At 39.7% G+C, this 19382-nt stretch overlaps 2 protein-coding genes across 9 annotated transcripts in view; one reads left to right on the forward strand and one right to left on the reverse strand.

Annotated features, from left to right (window-relative positions):
• The window catches only part of LOC309639781 (sodium/glucose cotransporter 1), a 142978-nt gene that overhangs the window by 120251 nt on the left and 3345 nt on the right, over positions 1 to 19382 (forward strand). For 2 of the 7 annotated variants that reach the window (XR_014251850.1, XR_014251851.1), the window contains exon 15: positions 2553 to 4277. Coding sequence is in view for 3 of the 7 variants with exons in the window: in XM_082417470.1 (XP_082273596.1) it covers positions 446 to 663 (218 nt within the window). In the remaining 4 variants the exon portion in view is untranslated. Of the gene's footprint in view, positions 1 to 445; positions 1497 to 2552; positions 19138 to 19382 lie in introns of those variants that run through there. The other 5 variants (XM_082417470.1, XM_082417471.1, XR_014251852.1 and 2 more) reach the window with 4 other exon arrangements.
• The window catches only part of LOC309639837 (unconventional myosin-XVIIIb-like), a 62232-nt gene continuing 44487 nt past the window's right edge, over positions 1638 to 19382 (reverse strand). For both annotated transcript variants that reach the window (XR_014251886.1, XM_082417613.1), the window contains one exon: positions 1638 to 1851. The gene's annotated coding sequence lies outside the window, so the exon portion shown is untranslated. The remainder of the gene's footprint in view (positions 1852 to 19382) is intronic.

Genomic DNA, 19382 nt, shown 5'->3' on the forward strand with positions numbered 1-19382 from the left:
AGCCAGTGCACTCCTGAGTCATGCCAATCTCATTGCTTTTCAGTGATATAGCAAACAAACATGAGTTTCTGTGTTTGGGAGGTGGGTTTTCCATGTTCTTCATACGTCACAGTCCCCAGCCAATTGTTAACATTTCTCTCTCATAAACTATTATTTCCTGTTTGATTCTGACTGTTCTAAATCAAAATGTATTTACATTGCACCCAACAGAGATAAAACGTAGGCAAGCTGATCATAAGGATGTAGAATCCATCTATTAACATCATCTTATAATTATGTTTATACAAACATAAATTTGTACCATTTTCATTCCTGCAAACAAGAAAACTGGGAAATGTCTGCAAAATGGCAGATCTTTCATGGAATGGCATCTCCCCTGGAAACCTTTTCTGGTGCCTCCTGCTTCTGTATCCAACAATCCTTTTATGCCTTTCCCCTGACACAGAAGTTCCTGAGGAGAAAAAAGGATGCTTCAGGCGGGCCTATGACCTGTTTTGTGGTCTGGACCAGCAGAAGGGCCCCAAAATGACAAAGGAAGAGGAGGCAGCCATGAAGCTGAAGATGACAGACACCTCGGAGAAGCCTTTGTGGCGGATGATAGTGAACATCAATGGCATTATCCTGCTGACTGTGGCCATCTTCTGCCATGCATATTTTGCCTGAGTCCTGCCTTCTGCTGCAGGCTGTGCTTGGGAAGGCTGGGATCTTTATTCTGTCTCCTTTTAATCCCGTTCTGCAGTGTTGAAGGCACACCAGCTAGTTGTAAATTTTGCCCAGTCGATAAATGTGTACATTTGTAATTACAGGCTAGCTAGAGAAAAATTGCTGTTTTGCTGTTAACTTATGTATTTGAGGCCAGTTTGATACAGTCATCTGTACATATCGGAGCTGCAGAAGGAAATTCCACTCAGTCTGATGTCTAGGAAAAGGCAGACTAAGAAACAGAAGCCCTGTGATGTATGATGCCAGTTTGTCTCAGGTAGATTCAGCACGTCAACATTGTTTGTGATCCTTGAATATTATTTTAAGAGTTGTGGTCTCCCTGGTTCCTACCACTTTCCCTATCTAACTTCCCCCTTCATTTTTTTTTTTAAAGAAAAAACTCCCCCCTCCTCATGATATCCCTGTCAAGGTTTTCCTGGCACAGGAAAGATCAATCTGATAAACTGATGAACACGTTGAAGCTGAGGATGTGAGCTTGATGGGGTCCCTGTCCTGGGTGTTTGCTCTTTGAAGGAGGGGCCTGGACATGGCAGTACTAACGCCAAAGGGAGGGACCTAGGCTCCAGCCTCAGGCCAGTGGGGAAAGCAGATAATTCCAAGTCAAGGGGATTTTCTGGTTTTCTTAAAAGTGTCCATTGTCAGTTCTTTGTGTTGAGATTTCATTCATTTTGGCATTTCCTGTGCCTGGACTGTTTTAGCCACTCAGTAATGTTTGTGGACTGAATGAATGATGTGGGTATTTGTTAATAAATGCTTGCTTTACTTTTGGTTAACCTTATGGCTGCACAGAGTACACACTCTGGTGACTATAATGAATTGGGGTGCATTTTCCAGAGGCTCCTCTTCCTCATGGTGCTGATATTGACATACAGGCTTAGTAACTGACTCAGTGTCACAAAATAGAGCACATATGCCTCTTGGGGGCATCTGTCATCTCAAAGCAGCCGCACTCTCCTGAAACACTGAAACTTTTAGCCGGAGATCCTCCTCCCTGTGAGTCCATGTGACCACAGCTCTTCCTTTATTAGGTGTCTTGATTGGTGGTCATCCATTGACCAAGCTTGGGGTGGGTGGTCTCTGTTCCAGGTGGTAGCACTCAACACTTTTATTTCTTGTTTTACCTGTTTCCTAGGGAGAAATTTTTAAAATTAAAATTAAATTTAATTAATTTATTTCTTTTAGTTCCACCTGTGGAATCTTAATAATATTGTAATATAATCCTGTGGAAGTCATGATGTTAGTATTGACTGATTTCAGGCTAGCTTAGAAAAGAGCTGAGAGTGGTTCCTTGGGTATAAAAATGGTTCGACAGGTAAAGAATGGCTTCTTCTTGTGAAAGGAAAAGAAAATATTTGATGTGCCCTCATATTCCCCTTAAGCTAGGCAGAGAACAGGGAAAAGTGGAGAATTTCACATGGCTAGTACTACTCAGAGTACTCAGTTTTGTGGGGAGTTTGTGATATTTTCGAGCTTTGAGAGGCTAAAGGAGAGGACTGAAAGCTAGAGGATGGAGCAGCATAAAGTATCTAGATTGTCCTAGATTCTGTTTCTGACCTTGTCAATGATTCACTATGTTTATTGTGGTAAATTATTTTGTCTCAACTCTGTATTTTTCTCTTTGAAAACTGGGACCTTGGTGCTCATAGCATCTACCTACCTCCTCTGGGTGTGACGAGGTCACTTTGAAAAGAGAATGAGCGATACATACATGAAAGATGCCAAGCAGATGTAATATTAAGCTGCATTTAGTCCCGTACAATAAAATTTATTACTTTGGTAAAAAATAAAAACATTAAAAAACCATAACATCCTGATTTCCTGTTTTCTAGAGATTCTAGACAAATACTGACCTTGTCTGTGGTGAGCATTTGTTGGTACAAGATATGGATTAGGAAGCAGGAGCCAGGACAGTTGAGAATAGAATCTAACAACTTGAACAATTTAACAACAAGTAGCAAAGTTTGGAGATGATTTCAACTTGAAAACCGCTAGTAAACATGAGGTGAGTAATTCTACCTTCAATGCACAATGTCCCATTAGAACAGACTGAACCACTTGGGTAACCAGGGCCCAGTAAGTGATAAACTGTACTAGAATAATTTCAGGGATGCAGCAAAGAGCTATTCTTTTCCTCAGATGGAAGGTGTGTGTTATGGTGCAGAGTGATTGCTCATTAATGCTAGTTTTTAGAACTGAAAAACCATGCCCTGTCAGGAAGAAAGCGTCTTTAAGTATGGATGACCATTTTAAAAGGAATCTCTCAAAATGAGAAGATAAAGCTCCTTCTCTGTAGAGTGATGTTGGTCCTGGGGCCTTTGACATACCTGGGAGCATTTCTTACTTCCATATAACTGAGTCAGGCATTGGTGTATCTATGAAAAAATTTCTACCTCTGAAACTCACTAGAACCCACTTTTTCCTAGTACTGAAATCACCATTTCCTAAAAGATATGCTACAGCTTGTTCTGCTTCACGAAGGCAAACCTTGGGAGAAAAACGTGTGTGTGCTTAGTTGCAGGAGAGAGATTTTTTTAACATTACCCCCAACTCAGCCCGAAGAGTACTCCTTCTAACCTCCAAGTTGGATTTCGGTGAACCAAGTTGTTTGAATGAGGTGCCATTGCATTGATGGGTTGGTGGGGATGGAATTAGGGAGATGTGGGTGAGGTTAATGGGGCAGCATTATTTGACTGGCTCTGGAGGATTCAGGTGAGTGTTGTTCAGTCCCCGAGTTCCACATTGCATCCCTGACCCAGCCGGCTTTTTCTGTCAGAGGAGCTTCTGCTCTTCTATGAGGGCTCTTCCAAGACTCCCAGGACATGGATAATGATGCTTTCTGGTTCTAGGGCACCCCCAGCTTGAGAGAAGTTGGTCCTTGAGTGGACCTGCATTCCTAGATCACACTCAAAGACCAAACTGTCAAACTAAACACTAGATATTTCAGATTGGAGAAAATTCAAATTAGAATGCTGGTGCTTCGCTTTATTTTCTGATAGTCCAGGAGTCAAGGTGCCTGAGTCCTGGGAGCAGCAGATGCTTTCTCATTCACTCTTTGTTGAAAACCTCTGTAATCCAGCCACCCAAAGGCGTTGCCCCACCTGCCTTCCCTCACCCTCAGGCCCTATATGTTCAGTTTGTGATTCTGTTTCCTTTTGCTGCATGACATCCACTTTAGATTATTTCTTCCACAGGAACCCATGACTTGGAAATCCATAAGATGCAGAACTAACTTTACCTGTGCTATAAGCTTAATTGTGTTCTCTTCTCCCACCCATTCATTTGTTAAAGTCTAACCCCCCCAGTACCTCAGAATGTGACTGTATTTGGACATAGGCTCCCTAAAATGGTAATTAAGTTAAAATGAGATTACTAGGGTGGGACCTAATCCAATATGACTGATGTTTTTATAAGAGGCGATCAGGATGCAGGTACACACAGAGGGAAGACCATGGGAAGACACAGGGAGAAGACTGCCCATCTATAAGCCAAGGAGAGGCCTCTGAAGAAACCAGCCCTGCTGACACCTTGATCTTGGACTTCCAGCCTGCAGAACTGTGAGAAAATAAATTTTTGCTGTTTAAGCCACCCAGTCTGTGGTACTTCGTTATGGCAGCCCTAGCATACTAATATAATCTGTAAGGGAATTAGATCCTGTTCTGCGTTTTCTTAGATTCTGTATTTGGCAGTTTGATAGGCATTTATCACAGGGTCAAGTATATTAACTATATATTCCTATTTTCTGTACTTTGATACTCTGGCATTTGGAGGCCTTGCAGACTGGGGAGAGATGGCAAAGTGCTTGTTCCGGATCACATCTGTCATAAACTGACCAACCAATCATGTCTATACACCAGCCACCTCCTTATCTAACTCTCACACACCAAGGCAATATTTCCTCTGTCCTAAATCATCCCAGGGCCAGGTACTTGGCAATTAGAGACCACCTCAATAGCCCAAAGAGCACCAGAATTACTCATACCGGCCAATCCTAAGTTGTTTACCTGCCCTGCCTTGCCTTTCCTGCAGAAACCCCAATAAAGTCTGTGGCCTAGGCCTTCCTCTTGCTCCTTTCTGCCTTCTGACTGACAGTGGTGCTTCCCCCTGTGGCCCTGCATGGCATGCAGTGCCCTCCTCTCTGGGATCTGTGACTATAATAAACTTCTGCCTTTCAAGCCTGGTTCTCTTCTCTTGTGGCTGCACCAAATTCACCATACCATACCCCACACCTACATTATTAGAACAGATCTACTTCTCATAGCTGTCTCAAAGGTCTATAGGGCACCATCACACAGACTCTTGATCAGGAATTGCATTTCCATTTCCTTAAAAGACTATCTGTCTTCTTCTCAACCTTCCTTCTTCTTAACCCTCTCTTCTTCTTCACCCTCTCTTCTTCTTCACCCTCTCTTCTTCTTCTCTCTCTGTCTCCATTCTTGTCTCCTCAGTAGTCATTCACCTGGTTCAGCCATCTTGCAGACTCCATTTTTTTCTACTCAGTGAACCCAACATCACTTTTCATCATTTCTGACCCCTCTTGAAGCCAGGAACACACCTATGGCCCCACAAAGCTAAGTTGATTCAACTTGCTTCAGCAAGGGAGGCATTCAAGCAGAAGTGCAGCTTCTCACCAAATAGAGGAAGAGATAGAGTTACCATGGGATTTGGAGGAAGTGTGGAGTTTAGGGAAAATTTAGGTGAGACTGTGTTTGGCTCAAAGTAAAACAGAGAGAGTGTGTAAAGGGGTTAATATACAGGCTGGTCTAAGAAACAGGCCCAGGGTTCCTGTTATCTTGGAAATTCAAAGTTAAGATAAATGTGGAATGTTATGTCTGAAGACCCCTTATCTGAAGCTCTGCGCCTGGGTTGGAAAGTGAGGCTGTTTCTCTGTTAGTGACCCGTGTGACTCAGAGCCATCAGGCAAGAGTGAGCTATTTCATTCTCACTGGTATCGTTTCAAATAGCCAAGCTTCTCAGTCTATGATTTTAGAGAACAAGTTTTCACACCATGTCCACGATGTTAGTTAGCACAAGCTCTTTTTACAGGCTTACATTCCTTGTCTCTCATTCTCACACCACAACTCTGACTGCTCCAGGGCCAGGGTCCTGACTTCTGAGTTCCAGTTTGTTAATATTGCACTATACTATCTACCCAAAGATATTGAAAAGGGAAATTTAACTTGTTGAAACAGAATACTTGGAAGATGGGCTAAATAGCAGAATGGACAGAACTGACCTTAGTGGATGGAAATATGAAGCCCATGAATTATCCTAAAATGTACTAAAAAGAGGTAAAGTGATAGAAACTGTGAAATAAAATTCAGAAGACATGGACCCAGGAAGGCCAACATTCATCTCGTTGAAGTTCCAGAAAGAGAGTAGGCAGAACATGAAGTGAGGAAGTAATACAAAAAATAGCAAGCAGTTGGTAGGTAGACTATTCCAAGAATTCCTGCGAATCAACAAGGAAAAGATAGCAGGAAACTATTAGGGAAAAAGGACAAAGAATATAAAAAGTCTTCAAAGAAAAAGAAATCAGGAGGAGATCATAAAAACGATGATGTCTGCAATACGGTGGAGTAGGCCACTCCAAACTCTCATCCTCCAATAGAAACATTGAAAAATGAGCAGAATGGGGACATATGTATATGTATAACTGATTCACTTTGTTATAAAGCAGAAACTAACACACCACTGTAAAGCAATTATACCCCAGTAAAGATGTTTAAAAAAAAAAGAAAGAAAAATGAGCAGAAACTGTCGGAACCAATTTTGTGAGAATTATGGAAAATGATTTATAAAAGTTTATAGCAACCAAACAAGCATGGAATCAAGGAAAAGTCACTACAAAATGGTAGGAAGACTTTGTGGCAATCTTACTGCCCTTCCCTTAACCTCTCGCTGTGTGGTGGCAGTCTTAAAGCAGCACCAGTCATAAATTGGCACTAGTCTTAAAGTAGGGGTAGCTCATGTCCCCAGTGTGGAACCATTTCCCTAGTTCCAGAGGGAGCAGAGCAGACCACGTTCACAAATTATTGTGTGTGCCCCTTCTAACCTGTCTGGGGGGCTACCTGAAGGACTGACACTAGGTGCAGCTCTGTTTCACCTAACTCTGAACTCAGACTGGAAAAGCTTGAAAACACTGCAAGCCAAACTTGCAAAGACTCTTGTGTTGTCAAAACACAACAGATTGCCTAAGGCAAAATCTGGGGTAAGTGTCTCTGGGAAATTAAGACATCCAAAAACAACCGTATATACTGGGGAATTTAGAAAGCCATATTTATGACCAGGGTAAGACACCTGCTTAGAAAAGACCTGAGAAGACCCTAAGCTTTCACTTTGGTCAGATCCAGTGCAAGCCTGGCTAGGAGTTGAAGGAGGCCCCCAGCACAGTCAATTTTAAAAGACTGGGAGAGCTTCTGTCACTCAAGGAAATCTCTATCAAAACAGCAGCTGAACAGAAGCTAAGGAACAAAGACTTCTGTGGCCACATCAATAAAGAATATGGCCACTGCAATAATAGTTTGGGGAAGTCACTAAACAAATGGACTTCTGCATCCTTCAACATCTAATAAAAGAGTAAACTCCAGTGAGAGGAAGAATTTAATTTTCAGAGTTACCACAGTATAATAGTCATATGTCCAGTTTTGTAAAAAAAAAAAAATTACAAGACATATAAAGCAACAGGCCCATTCCAAGGGAAAAAATGACAGAAACTTTCCCTGAGGAAGTCCATACTTTGAAATTATAGATAAAAGCTTTAAAACAACTGCCTTAAATATAGTCAAAGAGGTAAAGGAAAACATGGAGCAAAAAAACCCCAAAACAAAACAGAACAAAAAACTAAAGGAAAATAATGTGTGACCAAAGTGAGAATATCAATTAAGTGACAGGAATTATAAAAAGAAACCAAATGAAAGTTTTGGAGCTGAAAAGCACAATAGCCAAAATAAAAATTTCACTAGAAAGGTTCAATATCACATTTGAGTGGGCAGAAGAAAGAGTCAGTAAACTTGAACTGGGACAGTTGAAACTGTCAAGTATGAGGAACAGAAAGAAAAAAGAATGAAGAAAAGTGAACAGAGAAGGGAAAAAGAGCGACATCATTGAGATAGTGAAGTAGGAGACGGCAGCCTCCAGTTCCCGCACAAAGATCAACAATTAAACAGCTATTCACAAACAAAAACAGTTTTGGAGAGCTCTGGAGTACACTTAAAAAACTTTAGCAACATGGTGGGACAAAGACCCTGAGAATAACTGCACAAAAAGGGAAGGAAGAACAGCTTCATTTTGCCTATATAAATGTATCCCCCAAAGCCAGCATTGCTCAGTGCTGAGGGATATCCCCAGCTAGAAAGAGTTTCCTCCCTGGAAAAGGGAGAGTGGGGTGAGCTACCAGCTTCCTCAGCCTTTGAGGGCACTGCGTGAGTGAACCACTTTGAGTTCACCCCATCCAGAAACCAGCAGAGCTGAGCCGTGATGGCTAGGAACAATGAAGAGGCTACCAGTTTCAGCCACACTGTCGGGAAAACAGTGGTGGTTCCCAGTGACATGCTCTGCAGACCACCCCAGCAGCTTTCCCTACTGAAGAAACCAACGGCCAACATAGCTGCCTCAGACTCCTGCAGATTTCACCGGTTTTCCCCCACAGGTATCTGTGTTCACTGATGCCAGCCACCTGAGTCTCCCCCAGCTCTCCCCCTCACCCCTGAGGGAACCCAGGACCCACACTGGCAGCCTTCTCAGTCTTCTGTGGCTGTGTGTGAGTTCAAGACACTAGCATAGTTCCCTGCAGCTGACCCCCACCTAAGTGTGTGTGCTTGGGGATAGCCCCTCCAGCTATGCACTTGCATGCCACTGGCCTGATGCCCATCACCTACCTCCATTGCCATATGTGCATCTGTTGGCAAGATCCTGCAGCTACGGAAGTGCATGCTGACAGTTAGGGCCCCCCAGATCATTGTGAGCCTGGATCGGCCCGATTTCCTATCACTAGCCTGTATCACCAGACTCCCCGGCAGCTAGCCCCTCCAGCTGTGCAACTTTATACACTTAACCTATCTCCCAACATGAGCTTCTACTTCCATGTGACTGTGGCAAGACCTAGCAGCCATGGTAGAGTATGCTGGTAGTCAGGGCCCTGCCTGGATTTTACTTTTAATATAAATGGATTAAATTTGCCAATCAAAAGGCACAGAATGGCTGAATGGACTAAAAAAAGACCCAACCATATGCTGCCTACAGGAGACTCACTTTAACTTCAAGGACACACATAGGCTCAAAGTGAAGGGATGGGAAAAGGTATTCCATGCAAATGGGAATCAAAATGGAGCAGCTATATTTATATCAGACAACTAGATTTAAAGTCAAAAACCATGACAAGATAAAAAGAGGGTCACTATATAATGATAAATGGGTAAATTCATCAAAAAGACATAACAATTGTAAATACATATACTCCCAACATCAGAGTGCCTAAATATATTAAGCAAATACTAACAGATCTGAAGGAGTAACAGACAGTAATACAGTAATAGTAGAGGAATTCAGCATCCCACTTTCAACAATGGATAGGTCATCCAGACCAGAAATCAGTAAGGAAACACTGTACTTGAACAATGGTTTAGACCAAATGTACTTAACAGACATATATAGAACATTCCATCCAACAGCAGCAGAATACCCATTCTTCTCAAGCACATATGGAACATTCTCCAGGATAGATCATGCTAGGTCAAAAACAAGTTTCAGCAAATTTAAAAATATTGAGATTATACCAAATATATTTTCTGACCACAGTGGTATGAAACTAGAAATCAATAACAGGAGTAAAATTGGAAAACTCACAAATATGTGGAAATTAAATAACATACTCCTAAGCAACCAATGGGTCAAAGATGAAACCAAAATGGAAATTGAAAAATCATAAAACAAATAAAAATGGAAACACACACCAAAACTAATGGGATGCAGCAAAAGCAGTGCTAAGAGGGAAGTTTATAGCAATAAATGCTTACATTAAAAAAGGAAATATTTCACATAAACAACCTAACCTTATACCTCAAGCAACTACAAGAACAAACTAAGAACCAAACAACAAACTAAGCCCAAAGTTAGCAGAAGGAAGGCAGTAACAAAGATCAGAGCAGAAATAAATGAAATAGGGAATAGAAAAACAGTAGAAAATATCAACAGAATTGTGTTGCGTTTTTTGAAAAGGTAAACAAAATTGACAAATCTTTAGCTAAACTTACCAAGAAAAAAGAGAGGACTCAAATAAATAAAACGATAACTGAAACAGGAGACATTACACCTGATGCCACAGAAATACAAAGGATTATACAAGAATACTATGAACAATTATACACTAACAAATTGGACAACCTAGAAAAAATGGATAAATTCCTAGAAACATACAACCTACTAAGGATGAGTTATTTGTTATTGGTAACAAGTAAAAAGATTGAATGATAACAAGTAAGGAAATTGAATCAGTAATCAAAAACCTCTCAACAAAGAAAGGCCCAGGATCAGATGGCTTTACAGGTGAATTTCACCAAACATTTAAAGAAGAATTAATGCCAATTCTTCTGAAACTCTTACAAAAAATTAAAGAGAAGGGAACACTCCCAAACTCATTTTAAGAGGTCAGCATTACCCAGGCACCAAAGCCAGATAAAGATACTACAAGAAAAGAAAAATACAGGCTAATATTCTTGATGAACATAATATGCAAAAATTCTCAACAAAATATTCAATACTAGCACACCAAACTCAACAGCACATTAAAAGGATCATACACATGATCAAATGGATTTATCCCTGTGATGCATATGTTTCAACATATACAAACTAGCTTTCTGCCCATGGACAGCGCAGAGTAAGCATAGTTAAAGTCCTCCCCCACCCCACTCCACTGCCATCATGTCTTAAGACAGAGTCTCCCAAAGAGCCCAAACTGCTGCAGAAGCTCTTCACTGGAGGTTTGAGCTTTGAAACAACTGATGAGAGTCTGAGGAGCCATTCTGAGCAATGCGGAACGCTCACAGACTGTGTGGTAATGAGGGATCCAAACACCAAGTGCTCCAGAGGCTTCGGGTTTGCCACATATGCCGCTGTGGAGGAGGTGGATGCAGCCATGAATTCAAGGCCACACAATGTGGATGGAAGAGTTGTGGAACCAAAGAGGGCTGTCTCAAGAGAAGATTCTCAAAGACCTGGTGCCCACTTACTGTGAAAAAGATTTTTGTTGGTGGCATTAAAGAAGACACTGAAGAATATCACCTAAGAGATTATTTTGAACAGTATGGGAAAATTAAAGTGATTGAAATCATGATTGACTGAGGCAGTGGCAAAAAGAGAGGCTTTGCTTTTGTAACCTTTGACGATCATGACTCTGTAGACAAGATTGTCGTTCAGAAATAACACACTGGGAATGGTCACAATTGTGAAGTAAGGAAAGCCCTATCTAAGCAAGAGATAGCTAGTGCTTCATCCAGCCAAAGAGGTCGAAGTGGTTCTGGAAACTTCAGTGTTGGTCGTCGAGGTGGTTTTGGTGGGAATAATAACTTTGGTCGTGGAGGAAACTTCAGTGGTTGAGGTGGCTTTGCTGGCAGCTGTGGTGGTGGTGGATATGGTGGCAGTGGGGATGCTCTGTATGCATATTTTTATATGATTATGATATTTTCCCTTCATTCTATTAATGTGGTGTATCACATTTATTTGTTTGCTTGTTTGGAAAGGAAGAAGTAAAAATGTCTCTTTGCTGATGACATGATCTTGTATATAGAAAATCCAAAAGACTTCACCAAAAAACTGTTAGACCTAATAAATGAATTCAGTAAAGCTTCAGGTTACAAAACTAAAGAATGAAAATCAGTTGCATTTGTACACACCAACAATGAACTATGTGAAAAAGAAATAAAGAAAGCAATCCCTTTTACAATAGCATCAAAACCAATAAAATACTTAGAAATAAATTTACCCATGGGAGTGAAAAATCGATATGCCAAAAACTGTAAGACATTGATGAAAGAAATTGAAGATGACACAAATAAATGGAAAGGTATCCTGTGTTCATGGAGTGGAAGAGTTAGCATTTTGAAAATGTCCATACTACCCAAAGCCATCTATAGGTTTGCTGCAATCCCTATCAAAATTCTGATGACATTTTTCACATCAACAGAAAAAGACAATGCTAAAATTCATATGGAACTACAAAAGACCCCAAATAGCCAAACAATTTTGAAAAACAAAAATAACCAATCTTGAGGCATCACATTTCCAGATTTCAAGCTCTATATATTACAAAGCTATAGTAATTAAAACAGTATAGTGCTGGTTAAAAACAGACACATAGACCTATGGAAAATGATCAAGAGTCCAGAAATAAACCCATATATATATGGTCAACTAATATCTGACAAGGGAGCCAAGAACACTCAATGGGGGAAACGATAGTCCCTTCAATAAGTGGTGTTGGGAAAACTGGATATCCACATGGAAAAGAATGAAATTGGACCCCTATCTTACGCCACTCACGAAAACTAACTCAAAATGGATTAAGACTTAAACATAAGACCTGAAACCATAAAACTCCTAGAAGAAAATGGAAAAAGCTCCTTCACGTTGGTCTTGGTAACTTTTTGGGGGGCTATGATACCTAAAGCACAAACAACAAAAGCAAAAGTGGGACTACATCAAACTAAAAATCTTCTGCACAGCAAAAGAAACAGTCAACAAAATGAAAAGACAACCTACGGAATGGGAGAAAATATTTGCAAACTACACATCTGATAAGGGGTTAACACAGGTTTCCCCTGCTATCCAAAAGTAGAGTGTTCCTATGAAAGCTTTCATAAGGCAAAATGGAAGAAATATCTGCACTCCCATTATTCACGATAATCAAGACATGGAAACAAACTAAGACATGGAAACATCCATTGATGGATAAATGGATAAAGAAAATGTGGTGTGTATATATATGCATGTATGTATGTGTGTGTATATATATATATAAAATGGAATATTATTCAGACATAAAAAAGGAAACCCTCCTATTTGCTACAACTTGGATGGATATTGAGAGCATTATGCTAAATAAAAAAAGTCAGAGAAAGACAAATAGTGGATGATCTCACTTATTCGCAGAATCTAAGGACATTGAACTTGTAGAAACAGAGAGTAGAATGGAGGCTGCCAGTGGTGAGGGGTGGGGGAAATGGGGAGATATTTGTCAAAGGGTACAAACTTCCAGTTATAAGATGAACAAGTTCTGGGGATTCTAATGTACAGCATGGTGACTGTAGTTAACATACTATATTGTTTAGTTGAAAGTTGCTATGAGAGTAGAGATTTAATGTTTTCTCCATAACGACAACAAAAAGGTAGTTACATGAGGTGAAGGATGTGTTAACTAATGTTACTGTGGTAAACATTATATAATATACATGTGTATCAAATAATAATATTGTACGCCTTAAACTTACACAATGTTGTATGTCAATTCTATCTCAATAAAGTTGGAAAAAAAGTTTTCAGTTTTTATGTAGTTAATTCATTATTTTTTCTCTTATGATTATTTTGTGTGTCCTCTCTACAAAGGCATCAGCTATTCCAAGGACATGAAGATATTCTTTTAAAAGTTTTCTAGAATCCTTATGATTTTAGCATTTATATTTAGGGCTGTGACACAAATCAATTACTTTTTGCATATAATGTGAGGCAAAGTTCAATATTTCCAAACAGTAATTCAGTGATTCATTTAAAGAAAAAAATCTTTATTAACTCAATAAAAATTTTGGTAAAATTTAGCACCTGTTTGTGATTTTAAAACAACCTCTTAGTAAATTAAGAGTTAAAAGGAACTTCCTAGACTTATACCACAGAACTCCACCCACTGGAGTGAAGCTTCTGAGCCTCACGTCAGGCTTCCCAACCTGGGTGTCCGGCAATGGGAGGAGGAATTCCTAGAGAATCAGACTTTGAAGCCTAGTGGGAATTGATTGCAGGACTTCGACAGGACTGGGGAAAACAGAGACCCCACTCTTGGAGGGCACACACAAAGTAGTGTGCGCATCGGGACCCAGGGGAAGGAGCAGTGACCCTGGGGGAGACTGAACCAGACCTACCTGCTGGTGTTGGGGGGTCTCTTGCTGAGGCGGGGGGTGGCTCTGTTTCACTGTGGGGACAAGGACTCTGGCAGCGGAGGTTCTGGGAAGTGCTCCTTGGCGTGAGCCCTCCCAGAGTCTGCCATTAACCCCACCAAAGAGCCCAGGTAGGCTCCAGTGTTGGGTTGCCTCAGGCAAAACAACCAACAGGGAGGGAACCCAGCCTCACCCATCAACAGTCAAGTGGATTAAAGTTTTACTGAGCTCTGACCACCACAGCAACAGTCAGCTCTACCCACCACCAGAGCCTCCCATCAAGCCTCTTAGATAGCCTCAACCACCAGAGGACAGACAGCAGAAGCAAGAAAAACTACAATCCTGCAGCCTGTGGACCAAAAACCACAGTTACAGAAAGATAGACAAGATGAAAAGGCAGAGGGCTATGTACCAGATGAAGGAACAAGAAAAAACCCCAGAAGAACAACTAAATGAAGTGGAGATAGGCAACCTTCCAGAAAAAGAATTCAGAATAATGATAGTGAAGATGATCCAGGACCTCGGAATAAGAATGGAGGCAAAGATTGAGAAGATGCAAGAAATGATTAACAAAGACCTAGAAGAATTAAAGAACAAACAAACAGAGATGACCAATACAATAACTGAAATGAAAACTATACTAGAAGGAATCAATAGCAGAATAACTGAGGCAGAAGAACGGATAAGTGACCTGGAAGACAGAATGGTGGAATTCACTGCTGCGGAACAGACTAAAGAAAAAAGAATGAAAAGAAATGAAGACAGCCTAAGAGACCTCTGGGACAACATTAAACACAACAACATTCGCATTATAGGGGTCCCAGAAGGTGAAGAGAGAGAGAAAGGACCAGAGAAAATATTTGAAGAGATTATAGTTGAAAACTTCCCTAACATGGGAAAGGAAATAGCCACCCAAGTCCAGGAAGCGCAGAGAGTCCCATACAGGATAAACCCAAGGAGAAACACGCCGAGACACATAGTAATCAAAGTGGCAAAAATTAAAGACAAAGAAAAATTATTGAAAGCAGCAAGGGAAAAACGACAAATAACATACAAGGGAACTCCCATAAGGTTAACAGCTGATTTCTCAGAAGAAACTCTGCAAGCCAGAAGGGAGTGGCATGATATACTTAAAGTGATGAAAGGGAAGAACCTACAACCAAGATTACTCTACCCGGCAAGGATCTCATTTAGATTTGATGGAGAAATCAAAAGCTTTACAGACAAGCAAAAGCTAAGAGAATTCAGCACCACCAAACCAGCTCTACAACAAATGCTAAAGGAACTTCTCTAAGTGGAAAACACAAGAGAAGAAAAGGACCTACAAAAACAAACCCAAAACAATTAAGAAAATGGTCATAGGAACATACATATCGATAATTACCTTAAACGTGAATGGATTAAATGCCCCAACCAAAAGACATAGACTGGCGGAATGGATACAAAAACAAGACCCATATATATGCTGTCTACAAGAGACCCACTTTAGACCTAGGGACACATACAGACTGAAAGTGAGGGGATGGAAAAAGATATTCCATGCAAATGGAAGTCAAAAGAAAGCTGGAGTAGCTATACTCATATCAGATAAAATAGACTTTAAAATAAAGAATGTTACAAGAGACAAGGAAGGACACTACATAATGATGAAGGGATCAATCCAAGAAGAAGATATAACAATTATAAATATATATGCACCCAACATAGGAGCACCTCAATACATAAGGCAACTGCTAACAGCTATAAAAGAGGAAATCGACAGTAACACAGTAATAGCGGGGGACTTTAACACCTCACTTACACCAATGGACAGATCATCCAAAATGAAAATAAATAAGGAAACAGAAGCTTTAAATGACACAATAGACCAGATAGATTTAATTGATATATATAGGACATTCCATCCAAAAACAGCAGATTACACGTTCTTCTCAAGTGCGCACGGAACATTCTCCAGGATAGATCACATCTTGGGTCACAAATCAAGCCTCAGTAAATTTAAGAAAATTGAAATCATATCAAGCATCTTTTCTGACCACAACGCTATGAAATTAGAAATGAATTACAGGGAAAAAAAAGTAAAAAACACAAACACATGGAGGCTAAACAATACGTTACTAAATAACCAAGAGATCACTGAAGAAATCAAAGAGGAAATAAAAAAATACCTAGAGACAAATGACAATGAACACACGACGACCCAAAACCTATGGGATGCAGCAAAAGCAGTTCTAAGAGGGAAGTTTATAGCTATACAAGCCTACCTAAAGAAACAAGAAAAATCTCAAGTAAACAATCTAACCTTACACCTAAAGAAACTAGAGAAAGAAGAACAAACAAAACCCAAAGTTAGCAGAAGGAAAGAAATCATAAAGATCAGAGCAGAAATAAATGAAAAAGAAACAAAGAAAACAATAGCAAAGATCAATAAAACTAAAAGTTGGTTCTTTGAGAAGATAAACAAAATTGATAAGCCATTAGCCAGACTCATCAAGAAAAAGAGAGGACTCAAATCAATAAAATCAGAAATGAAAAAGGAGAAGTTACAACAGACACCGCAGAAATACAAAGCATCCTAAGAGACTACTACAAGCAACTTTATGCCAATAAAATGGACAACCTGGAAGAAATGGACAAATTCTTAGAAAGGTATAACCTTCCAAGACTGAACCAGGAAGAAACAGAAAATATGAACAGACCAATCACAAGTAATGAAATTGAAACTGTGATTAAAAATCTTCCAACAAACAAAAGTCCAGGACCAGATGGCTTCACAGATAAATTCTATCAAACATTTAGAGAAGAGCTAACACCCATCCTTCTCAAACTCTTCCAAAAAATTGCAGAGGAAGGAACACTCCCAAACTCATTCTATGAGGCCACCATCACCCTGATACCAAAACCAGACAAAGACACTACAAAAAAAGAAAATTACAGACCAATGTCACTGATGAATATAGATGCAAAAATCCTCAACAAAATACTAGCAAACAGAATCCAACAACACATTAAAAGGATCATACACCACGATCAAGTGGGATTTATCCCAGGGATGCAAGGATTCTTCAATATACGCAAATCAATCAATGTGATACACCATATTAACAAACTGAAGGAGAAAAACCATATGATCATCTCAGTAGATGCAGAAAAAGCTTTTGACAAAATTCAACACCCATTTCTGATAAAAACTCTCCAGAAAGTGGGCATAGAGGGAACCTACCTCAACATAATAAAGGCCATATATGACAAACCCACAGCAAACATCATTCTCAATGGTGAAAAACTGAAAGCATTTCCTCTAAGATCAGGAACGAGACAAGGATGTCCACTCTCACCACTATTATTCAACATAGTTCTGGAAGTCCTAGCCACGGCAATCAGAGAAGAAAAAGAAATAAAAGGAATACAAATTGGAAAAGAAGAAGAAAAACTGTCACTGTTTGCGGATGACATGATACTATACACAGAGAATCCTAAAACTGCCACCAGAAAACTGCTAGAGCTAATTAATGAATATGGTAAAGTTGCAGAATACAAAATTAATGCACAGAAATCTCTTGCATTCCTATACACTAATGATGAAAAATCTGAAAGAGAAATTATGGAAACACTCCCATTTACCACTGCAACAAAAAGAATAAAATACCTAGGAATAAACCTACCTAGGGAGACAAAAGACCTGTATGCAGAAAACTATAAGACACTGATGAAAGAAATTAAAGATGATACCAACAGATGGAGAGATATACCATGTTCTTGGATTGGAAGAATCAACATTGTGAAAATGAGTATACTACCCAAAGCAATCTACAGATTCAATGCAATCCCTATCAAATTACCAATGGCATTTTTTACGGAGCTAGAACAAATCATCTTAAAATTTGTATGGAGACACAAAAGACCCCGAATAGCCAAAGCGGTCTTGAGGCAAAAAAATGGAGCTGGAGGAATCAGACTCCCTGACTTCAGACTATACTACAAAGCTACAGTAATCAAGACAATATGGTACTGGCACAAAAACAGAAACATAGATCAATGGAACAAGATAGAAAGCCCAGAGATTAACCCACGCACCTATGGTCAACTAATCTATGACAAAGGAGGCAAAGATATACAACGGAGAAAAGACAGTCTCTTCAATAAGTGGTGCTGGGAAAACTGGACAGCTACATGTAAAAGAATGAAATTAGAATACTCCCTAACACCATACACAAAAATAAACTGAAAATGGATTAGAGACCTAAATATAAGACAGGACACTATAAATCTCTTAGAGGAAAACATAGGAAGAACACTCTTTGACATAAATCACAGCAAGATCTTTTTTGATCCACCTCCTAGAGTAATGGAAATAAAAACAAAAATAAACAAGTGGGACCTAATGAAACTTCAAAGCTTTTGCACAGCAAAGGAAACCATAAACAAGACGAAAAGACAACCCTCAGAATGGGAGAAAATATTTGCAAATGAATCAACGGACAAAGGATTAATCTCCAAAATATATAAACAGCTCATTCAGCTCAATATTAAAGAAACAAACACCCCAATCCAAAAATGGGCAGAAGACCTAAATAGACATTATTCCAAAGAAGACATACAGATGGCCACAAAGCACATGAAAAGATGCTCAACATCACTAATTATTAGAGAAATGCAAATCAAAACTACAATGAGGTACCACCTCACTCCTGTTAGAATGGGCATCATCAGAAAATCTACAAACAACAAATGCTGGAGAGGGTGTGGAGAAAAGGGAAACCTCTTGCACTGTTGGTGGGAATGTAAATTGATACAGCCACTATGGAGAACAATATGGAGGTTCCTTAAAAAACTAAAAATAGAATTACCATATGACCCAGCAATCCCACTACTGGGCGTATACCCAGAGAAAACCGTAATTCAAAAAGACACATGCACCCGAATGTTCATTGCAGCACTATTTACAATAGCCAGGTCATGGAAGCAACCTAAATGCCCATCAACAGACGAATGGATAAAGAAGTTGTGGTTCATATATACAATGGAATATTACTCAGCCATAAAAAGGAATGAAATTGAGTCATTTGTTGAGACATGGATGGATCTAGAGACTGTCATACAGAGTGAAGTAAGTCAGAAAGAGAAAAACAAATATCGTATATTAATGCATGTATGTGGAACCTAGAAAAATGGTACAGATGAGCCAGTTTGCAGGGCAGAAGTTGAGACACAGATGTAGAGAATGGACATATGGACACCAAGGGGGGAAAACTGCGGTGGGGTGGGGATGGTGGTGTGCTGAATTGGGCGATTGGGATTGACATGTATACACTGATGTGTATAAAATTGATGCCTAATAAGAACCTGCAGTATAAAAAAACAAAAAAAACAACTAATACTAAACTTTCATTGGGTTATTTGTATGGAAATATGTTAATATAAATGTTTCAGACATTACATGAAAAAAAAAAAAAAAAGGCACAAGAGAGGTACAAGTGCTTTTGAAACCATCAAACGCGAAACCAATATTAGTGG

This window comes from Balaenoptera physalus (assembly GCF_965194825.1).
Source record: "Balaenoptera physalus genome assembly, chromosome: 12".
Taxonomy (NCBI): domain Eukaryota; kingdom Metazoa; phylum Chordata; class Mammalia; order Artiodactyla; family Balaenopteridae; genus Balaenoptera; species Balaenoptera physalus.